The sequence below is a fragment of the Gossypium hirsutum genome, chromosome D01, assembly GCF_007990345.1.
Source record: "Gossypium hirsutum isolate 1008001.06 chromosome D01, Gossypium_hirsutum_v2.1, whole genome shotgun sequence".
Taxonomy (NCBI): domain Eukaryota; kingdom Viridiplantae; phylum Streptophyta; class Magnoliopsida; order Malvales; family Malvaceae; genus Gossypium; species Gossypium hirsutum.
Genome location: NC_053437.1, coordinates 56067021 through 56077316, shown reverse-complemented (window position 1 = coordinate 56077316; position 10296 = coordinate 56067021). Strand labels below are relative to the sequence as shown.

At 36.3% G+C, this 10296-nt stretch overlaps 1 protein-coding gene and 1 pseudogene across 1 annotated transcript; one reads left to right on the top strand and one right to left on the bottom strand.

Moving 5' to 3' along the window:
- The first annotated feature begins 479 nt into the window (after positions 1 to 479).
- LOC107922175 (DDB1- and CUL4-associated factor 8-like) lies at positions 480 to 5063 on the top strand (annotated as a pseudogene).
- A 435-nt stretch (positions 5064 to 5498) lies between these two features.
- LOC107922177 (hippocampus abundant transcript-like protein 1) lies at positions 5499 to 10296 on the bottom strand. The gene is made up of 14 exons (XM_016852068.2): positions 9939 to 10296; positions 8909 to 9020; positions 8221 to 8333; positions 8014 to 8136; positions 7707 to 7921; positions 7557 to 7632; positions 7231 to 7317; positions 7027 to 7107; positions 6879 to 6911; positions 6724 to 6777; positions 6600 to 6641; positions 6451 to 6529; positions 6283 to 6353; positions 5499 to 6093 (listed from the first exon to the last, which is right to left on the bottom strand). The coding sequence occupies exons 1-14, from the start codon at positions 10104 to 10106 to the stop codon at positions 6016 to 6018; spliced, it is 1332 nt and encodes a 443-aa protein (XP_016707557.2). The 5' UTR covers positions 10107 to 10296; the 3' UTR covers positions 5499 to 6015.

The window sequence follows — 10296 nt, the reverse complement described above, 5'->3', positions numbered from 1 at the left end:
ACGGCCCGCTTGAAATATGGGAGGGTTCGGGTAAAAATATAGGTCCAAAATATGGGCTTGGGCAAAAAAACGATGCCCGTTTAAAAAATGGGCCGGGCTCGGGCTCAACTTCTTTGGCCCGGGCCCGACCCGGCCCGGCCCGAATATAATAAATATATATATATTATTTTATTTTTTAATTTTAAAATACTTTAAAAATATTTTTTTTATTTTTTTATTTTTAAAATATTTTTTTGTATTTATTAAAAACCGGACCGGGCCGGGCCGGACTTGGGCTTATTATTTTTTCCTGGGCTGGGTTTGAGTAAAATTTTAGGCCCATATTTCGGGCCGGGCCCGGGCCTAAGAGTCGAGCTGAAATTTTTTCGGGCCCGACCTGAACCAGCCTGGCCCGGCCCGGCCCATGGACAGGTCTAATCGCACCAATAAAGTTCAAAATTTATACACAACTATTATTACTTTACCGAAAATAATTAGAATTTATTTCTTAAAAACTGATTTCGAATCAAACTTTCCTACAAAAATGTCAGGAGCCGTGCCGAATCCGAATTATAGCATTTACCCAAACAAATTTGCGTATTATTTTTTTTTTCTAATCTTCTCGAAAGTCAAATTGCCCAAAGCCATGCGATTGAGAAGAATATAGAAGAATGGATGAAAGAGGAAACGCGAACACTGATTATGGCCCATAAATCTACGCAAGAACACAAAAACCGCAGAGAAGGAGAGAAGCTTCTGCAGGTTTCATTCTTTATTTTCATCGACATACATTGGGAAAAGAAATTGTAAAGCCAACACCTCAATTCTGATTTATCTATCGACTCAGTGAGTCATGAACAACATTGAAACCCCCCCCTTTGTTAACTTGTTTTGCCGTTGATTGGATTTAATTTTTTGTTTTTTCTTTAGATAAACATTTCTCCTTTTCTTTTAATAATCGACGATGAGGAATAAAAGGGCAAGGGCGAGTGTGGACAAGGCAGTGGTTGATGTTGGCAGTCGGGGAACTCTCAACCAGGAATTTCGTCCACCGGCTTGCTGCTTCCGAGGTCTAATTCTTCATTTTATCTTGTATAATCAATCTTATTCCTTAAAATTGATCTTTATATATATATACATGTGTGTGTGTGTGTGTGTGTGTGTATGTATGTATGTATGTATGTATGTATGTATGTATGTATGTATGTATTTTCATGGTGACTTCCCATTTTTTCAATGGGTGAATGATTAGAATTTATTTGATTACGAAATTGAAACTGGGTAATGACAAATATTGTTGTGATTTAATTAATCTTTGATTGATGGAATGTGGCTTCTAGTTGATTTGTTAATTTGTAACTGCCATTGCTCAGGGATTCCAAAAACAAAGTGATGGGTGACAAATCGTAAGAAGTGGTAACGATAAATATGCCTTCTTTTACAAGGATTGTATCAACACCTTCTGATATTTTGCTTGGTTTCCGTGTTTTCTTGAAACTGAATGAATAAATATATATTTTGGGAACTAATATTCAACTGAGAAATTCAAATGCCAGCATTTTTTTTATAATAACCGTAATTGTTGTTAATCTTATTTACTGTCACTGAGAAATTCGAATTGTTTTAGCGTTTAAATGTGAGCATATAACACAAGTGCAAGAGAACTGTGAACAAATTTGTAAAAGGTGGAATTCACAAATTTACTATACCCTTTCCAAGGTCTCATGTTACGTTAGGTTTTGATTGATTAAATTGTTTTGTGATCCAGGATTTTTTTCTCCGACTTGAATTTCTCAGGAAACTTGATAAGAATCGAGGTTGTGTGAACACTGTGAGTTTCAATGCTGATGGGAACATTTTAGTCTCTGGCTCTGATGACAAGCAGATTACACTGGGACAGGGAAACTGGGGTTGCCAAGCTTACTTTCCAATCAGGTCATGTCAGCAATGTGTTCCAAGCAAAAATAATGCCTTACACAGATGATCGCAGCTTGATTACCTGTGCTGCTGATGGGCAGGTGAATATCTTATTTAGGTATGCAGCAATCTTTTAAATGGTAGGACCAATTGGGGGTTCTTCTGGTCTAGTGATCAACATTTTTATAGATGAATTGTCCTTCAACTTCAAGTGTTAATGGTTTAACATATCATAAAGGTTCATCAGTTGGTAACTGAGTAAACAAGTTTTCTGGAGCCAGGAAGTAAAAGTAATTCCACTTCAAGACCTCATTACGAAGTATGATAAAACTGTCATATTACTTTGTAAGCATAAAAATTCTCGGATTTGTATTTATTTATATACTAAATTATGGAAACTTTTGAGTTGGTTTACAAGGTCCTCGAATTTGAATGAGTGGCTCACAATAAGGCGAAAGCTTTTCTCTTTCTTTGAATGTAATGTAAAGTTAAAAAGTTCATAATTCTTTTTCCATCTTTTCTCTTTATTAAAACGGACTGTAATTGTTAATCTCAATAGTTATAATTCTTCCAATGAACTTTGTATTGCATGTGGTGATTAGTAGCAGAGTCCTAAATTTTCTGTTGAACTGCAAAACTTTTATTTGCCTCAAGGGCAAGCATTATAGCATCCATGACTTTCTGTTGCTTAATTTTTGAAGGAAAATGAGGTTAGTTAGCCCAAAAAAAAGAAGTGTGCTAAGAACCTAATATGTAGCATTGCTTAAGCATACCTTGATATGGTGAATGGATGAATTATTATTCTAACTAAAAACCGTTTCCTAATCGTAGGTTTGACATGCTTAAATCTTGGAGGGTGGTGTTGAAACTAGGCTGGTGGCCAAACATCAGGGGTGAGCTCATAAATTGGCTGTTGAACCAGGAAGCCCTCATATATTTTACACTTGTGGTGAAGATGGACTAGTGCAGCATATGAGTTATATTAGCTCTTGTGTTTTTGTTCTATGATGACCTTCCTATGATAACTTGATTTTTGTCTGTACTTTAGCATTGCTGACTTATAGAGCCCTTTTGTATGTCACTTGCTTTTCAGATTGATCTTAGAACTGCAGCAGCTACAGAGCTTTTTACATGCCATTCAATTGATGAAAGCAGGGCTACATGCCGGTTATTGCTCTCAATGCTATTGCAATCGATCCAAGGAACCCAAATCTCTTTGCAGTCGCAGGATCGGATGAGTATACTCGCCTTTATGATGTTCGCAAATATAAGTGGGATGGCTCAACTGATTTTGGTCAACCTACAGATTATTTTTGCCCTTCTCATTTGATTGGTGATGATCAAGTTGGAATAACAGGCTTAGCCTTTTCCGATCAGAGTGAGCTTCTTGTCTCCTACAATGATGAGTTCATTTATCTCTTTACACAGGATATGGGACTGGGGCCAAATCCAGTTCCATCTTCTCCATTGTCTGCATGTAGTGAACCAAGTGAAATGGGACTGGACCACTCAGCTATGTCAGCATCAGCTATGGAAGCCGATGAAAAAGCAATTCCACTAGTTTATAAGGGACATAGAAATTATGAGACGGTGAAGGGTGTGAGCTTCTTTGGACCCAAGTCTGAGTATGTGGTTAGTGGATCCGACTGTGGCCGAATATTTATTTGGAAGAAGAAAGGTGGACAGCTTGTTCGTGTTATGGAAGCAGATAAACATGTGGTCAACTGTATTGAGTCTCATCCTCATACCACGGTTCTGGCTAGCAGTGGAATTGAGAGGGACTTCAAGATATGGACTCCAAAGGCTATTGATAAAGCTACTCTTCCTACTAACATTGAACAGGTATGTCTTATCCTAATCTCTTGTGGTAAAAAAATATTATACATTTTGGGTTATTAATAAGGTAGGTTAAGACATGAACTGCATTCTGCTTCGTCAACATGCTTCTTGACATGGGGATAAAACAGTGGAAACGTCCCACATCCTTGTTCCTTATTGTTTATATCTTCTTTACTAGGGACAAGCATATATGATTTGGTTCAAGACATAGAAAGATAAAAGTACCTGTTAGAATGTTGTTTTGGTACTATAGCTATTTAACATAATCTATCATAAGAGAATGGAAAAAGGTTTTGGATTTGGACTTGAGACCTTAGCTAAGGTCCAATGGCTGTCTTTGTGTAGTTTTTCTTTGAGATAAATTGCTGTGTAATCTCTTTCATTCCTTCCATTCACTCTTCGTTAGATCTTCATATACTCCTAGGAATTTTGCGAAACGTAAGAAATCTGATATCTATAGTAAATGCCAAGGTAGCTTACCATAGCACAGGACTGTTTGTTTCATGCCAATTGGCTTGCTATTCTTGATTGTGTAAATTCACACGGATTGGATGGAAATGACAATATCCATTCTAAAGATGTATGAGAAGTAGAGGAGCTGATCTCTCTGCCATTACTTCTTTTCAAAAGATTCCGAAACGCGGCCTCTTTCGTTTGTTGTCCTTTGCTGCCTTCAATGAAGATGATGATTATAATTTTTTTCTTGGTGGTGGTGTTGAGGGTACTGATGATGAGGAAGATGACTCTGATGATGAATATCTTGATTTTTATGATGACATACATGATGGTGATGGTGATTATAACGATGACAGTGACAATGATGATGGTGATTATGACAATGAAGATGTTGAGAATGGTGATGATGATGATTGTAATGATGATGGTGATAACGATGATGGTAGCAATGAATGCTAAAAATCTTCTTGGCAATTATGACGATGCCTGATAATTAATGATTGTAATTTTGCACTTTCTGTGCCCGGTTTAAACAGAAACCTAGGGGCTGGATGTACAGAGTAACGACACCGCAGGACCTGATGCTGCAGTTATTTTCATTGCAAAGGCAAGGGACTAGTCCAGAACAGAATGAAGAAAATGCATCTGCAGTAGACCGAGAACTTCTAGAATTTATATTGACATTCAATGCCAACAGTGGCGCTTCTTCATATGATGGAGGGAATGGTCCAGAGGACCCGTTTTGTTGAATGTTGATATGCCGTGGCAACTATGTTTAGAGATTGTACATAACATAGGGCTTTAAGTGAGTGTTGTGTTACAAGTTTTAATGTTCACTGCTTCTTTTATTATATATAGAACTTATTTATTTATGTGGCCTTTTTTATTCTGTTTATTTCATTTCTTTGAGGGAGGAGAACAGTAGAACATGATCTTCACTAGTCTGCTTTATTTAACAGTCTGATTGTCCCAACTGCACATAAGCGTTGCTTTGCAACTCTTTTGGCTTGTTATTATTAAACTCTAAATATGAATGAAAATGAATTTGATTGCTAAGTTATGAAAGTTGATAGGTTGGTTCTATAATTTGTTAGAATTTGGTTTTTGTACTGTTGTTAATCCAAATCCAATTGGATAATAGTTTTAAATGTTGTCGTTAAATTAGTAAAAGTTGGTGGTTTAAGTTCACATGACGGTTGGACCAATTTCTTAGTTTTAGTAAAATATGAGGATTAAAATCAAACAAGTTATAGTAGAATTATTTACTTTTAAATGGTTTAGAGGGATGCAATCCATAATTGGACTTATTAAAAAAGAGAGATGAAATTCATTATTAAACTAGTTTGAACTGAAAGCATCCATATTGCTATGTATTTTCTGTGCCCGTTTTTTAGGGGGACATACAACTATAACCAGGTAGGTCGACCTACCCTCCCCTATGAGCTTTTAGGGCGTTCAAATAGGGGTTCAGATTATAGTTACAACCAATTGCCTTCTTGTCACCTAGCCTCTAATAGCAATGCTATTGAGCTACGCTCATTAAGATATAGCTACCAAGAGCGAAGCGTTACATTAAAGTGTTACTCTATAAGACGGGTATCCCTATTAAGAGTACTAGGTCCGTCGTCCTAACATTGTACCCTGACCTTTCGGCCTCCATATGAATTATAGTTAATTCCAACAATCTCTTTAAATAGTTGTGTTCTATGTTTGCATAAATGACACTTTGATGACATTCTCCATTGTTAACCAAGTGCAGAGGATTTCTGACCACCAATGATTTGTCTGTGTATATATATATTTCATTCCTTGGATCCCTCCTAACTAAACCTCCGTGCTGTTTTCTGCATTGCTAGTTGAAGGAGCTCTCCCTATCATCAAACTCTGAATGAAGGCAATCATCTGTCAAACAAAAAGAAATTGTCTTAGTCATGAGGAATGAAGCTGCAAGTGACAAAAAAAGGAAAAAAAATACACCAGGATAAAAAAGAATGTGAAAGAAACTATCATTGATAACCATTCACTGATTGAAGTTGAAATATTATTACAAGTATATTGACAAATAGCACTCTATCAGATACATGTTCATACCAAAGTGATTGCAATGCAAATGATACTAAAGCCAGGGAAATGAAATGGTGCCCCTTCAGACAGAAACAATGCTGCATTAACACAAAGGAGAAATAGTGGTCATCGGTTCTGACAATAAAATCAAAATTTTGAGGAAAAAGGGAACAAAACGCCAATATCTTTACTCACATGTTAAAGGACTAAAAATTAGTGGAGCCATGATATTGGCCAAAGAAATTATTCCGGAGATGCATCCTTGAGCCTTCCCCTGATATAATGTGTTTATACTAGTTAAAACTATGAACAAAACATTGAAGAACCAATCGTTTAGGATTTACCTGTTCTCTGGGGCCAGCTTGTTTTGATGCAATACTGCGTAACTGTATAATTCGAAAGATTTCGATGTAAGTTTTTTCCGATAACATAGCAAAACTCATAACAAAATGGAAGTAAAGAACTTACTGATGGTGGTGCAAAGACCATCACAGTAGACACTGCAGCGGCTGCATATGGGACCTGCATGAGAATGTCTTTCCACCCAATGTTACATAAACAAATAAGGGCTTACTTAGAATCGCATATCAAATCATTTGAAGGTTATCTGTGTCATTACTTACCCAAGCTGACCAGGCTATACTGTAAAGAATGGCCTGCATAATACCAGGTGCATATTCATCAATGGCTTGTCTTCACCTTGACGACAACATATTACGGGACAGATTAATTAATAGAAAAAGCTGAGCAAGGTGAGAATCCGATTCTTACATATACACAGGAGGCAAAGAGTCCTATTGAAAGCAACCTTCCATCTCCTATGGGAGATACTAGTAAGGGCATGATAAACAACTGCAGAATTAAGATGCATACAAGAATAGCATGTAAATTCAAGATAGATCATTGGATATTCAAAATACAAGACAACAAAAGAATCGAATAGTATGATAAATGAACCAGCAACAATATTTAGACCTGTGAAATGGTTGCTACAATTCCACCAATTAGCATCAAATCAGCAAACTGATTCTTGTTAAAGTGGAAACGAGCCTTTAAATAGTACTGCATTGTTGACACCCGGTTTTGTCCGGCACGTTACGACATGCATGGTAGAAAGTTTTGTGAGAGACTTTAAGATGCTTGATGACAGTTTTATGCTTGATGGATAAGAAATGCAGATGCATACATAAATTGAACAGATATTTGATCACATTTATTAAACAAAGACTTCCATATTATACTATGTATGATTGGATCATATGGATAAGGTCATAATTTCACTGTTAGAGAAGAAGTCATACCATTGATGAAGATTCCATCCCACCTTCTCCAAGATTATTGAAGAAAGCAACAATTGCTGCTTGAGCAAATGATGGACTGAAATAACATACAAGTACCTCAATTATAGCTTAAATTTTCAGTGAAAAAGGTTTTTAGCAACCCTCTGTTACCTGTTCTTCATCAAGTAAATAACATCCCCCAGGGATGGAATTTTCTTGAATGGAGGCACCTTTGTAGGTGCATTATCATCATTTTGGATGATATTATCTTCTTCCCCTTCTTTCAAGATTGGTTGGGTGATCCCTTCGCCCTGATCTGCAGGTATGCTTTCTTCAAGAAATATTCTCATGTACACTACAGCAAACAAGGATACAAATGTAGCAACCTGAAAGGATTTTTAAAAGAAAAAAAAAATGTTTGAGACACAACAATGAGCAAGGTAAAGGCTAAAGGTTCTAAAGAAGGGTATAGGGAAACCTGAAATGCTAAGCCAGTGGAGAGAAAACGAGCTGCTAAGGTTCCACAGACATATGCAGCTGAGGTTACTCCTGCTAGAATTCCAAAAGCAGATGCTCGTTGCCTATATGAAATATTGTCTGCCTGCAAATATGCATATAGCAAATTCATCCTAAAATCTCATCATCTTGTTTATGCTTAAGAATGGATAGATTTAAGGGTTATTACCAAATAAGCAAGAGCAAGGCAGTTAATGCTGCCTTGACAGACCATGTCAGTGAGGGTCTTGAAGGCAAAGTAGGCGTAAAAATAATTGGTCGTTCTGTTGCATGCCAATATAGCTGTATAAGAAGATAATCATATAAGTTGAAAAACATATTAACCTTTGCAATGTTATTAATGAAAAAATCAAAAGAAAAGCAGAACTCACAACACTAGCATCATGAATCATGATATGAACCATTTATTGGTATTGAGTTGGTTTATACGTACATGAGAAGTGTAAAGGACCCAAACTCAATTTTTTTGTTTGATGTGGAGTCAAGTTGATTCAGACCCTTTCATAAGGACAAAGCTTTCCTAACATTGTTATTTTTGTCTATAAGACTCCAACTCAGACTTTAATTAATAGACCACTCGATCCAACAGATACAACCAAATTAAATTTTTGAATGTCAAGTTAAAAGCAAGCTTTGAATAATAAAACCTAGCAGGACCCAAAGTCGGACAATGACACCCTATAAGCCAATTCAAAGATGTAAACAAAGACATGAAAAGGTGACCCATCAAAGCCACACAACACACGCATGCGTTAGGAACTTTGGCACATAGATAGTGACCCCATGAGAGCAGTGTTGAGACAATGAAAGCTGTGAAATCTATGTTCATATCATATATATTATATGTACATACATACCAAGGGGAATAATGGATAATGTCATAGGCAATGTAAGTAGAGCTTTTCTTCCATACTGATCCGATAGATTCCCAATAATTGGCATCATCAAGGCCGTCCCTAGTCCTATGATCTGCATCAATCTCAATTCAATTACCAACATCAAAATACTCGGAATCAAATCGATTCATGATTTTAGAAAGCTTTCTTTTGATAAAGGAAAATATTTGAACTCAAAAATCAGATATCATAATTAATAAGTCTTTTGCTACTATACCCGTGACTTAATTGAAACAAATTTAGACACAAATTATTGTACACTGTCCAAGTCAAATCCTAAGAAAAATGGGAGTAAGTAGTGGAATTTTATCAAAAAAAAAAAAGTTGAATTGGTACAAGAAGGCGACATGTTAAGACTGAATGACCACCCTTTTGTCTAAATTAGGACGTCGCCTTATTTCTATTACAGATTACGCAACAAAGGGGGGCCATAAAAGCTAATATCTTTTCTTTTTGTTCATCATAAAAGCTAATGTCTTGTCTGCAATATGAACCACATATGTATATCATCAAAAAGAAAAAGAAAAGGCTTCAAATGTCCAAAATGACATTGGAAGGATCTTAAGTATCAACTCCATGAAAACTACTCAAAACTGAAAGTCGGCCAATATGAAAAATAGGTAAGAAATGACAATTCAACCAAAGAAACTTGCTTGGTGTATACTTTTCCACATTTATTATCCGTATCATTAATTAATGGGTAAATTACACCAACAGCCACTCATAATTGAAAGTAGAGTGACTGAATTGAAAGCAGACATCAAAATTGGGTGACTGTTGGTGTAAATTACCCATAATTAATTTACTTAAGCAACTGAGGTGAAACTTTGGTTTAAGAAAAAAAAAACTACAGCTTGAAGAAAAAACATATTAAATCCAAATCAATCTCAGAAGAAAGCTATTTTATGAAATAAACTAAACTGTTGAAAAGAAGAGGAATGATAAGACATAGCAAAGCGACAGATGAAGAAAAAGAAGAAGAAGAAACTACAGCTTGTTGGAAACCAGAGAGGTAAATGGCGAGGGAGCATTCATCAGTGCCGGGGCAAAGGGAGAACATAGTAACATCGATGATGGCCGGAGCCACTATTATAGTTGAAAACCCTGACAGGAATACCGTGACAAAAAGATGGCTCAACGCTGTTAGCTTCTTCTCCATCTCTCTCTTTTTCTCTCTCTCTCCAACTCCTTAGGAAGCAACTGTTGTGTTAAACACTTCTCTCTAAAATAGTTAGCCACTAAGATAGAGGGACCAGCAATCGTACAGCTACCGTAAAATATATGGACCGCATTACCCCTATATTTATTTCTGACATAAGCATTACGTTTTTTTGTTTTGTTAATTTTGT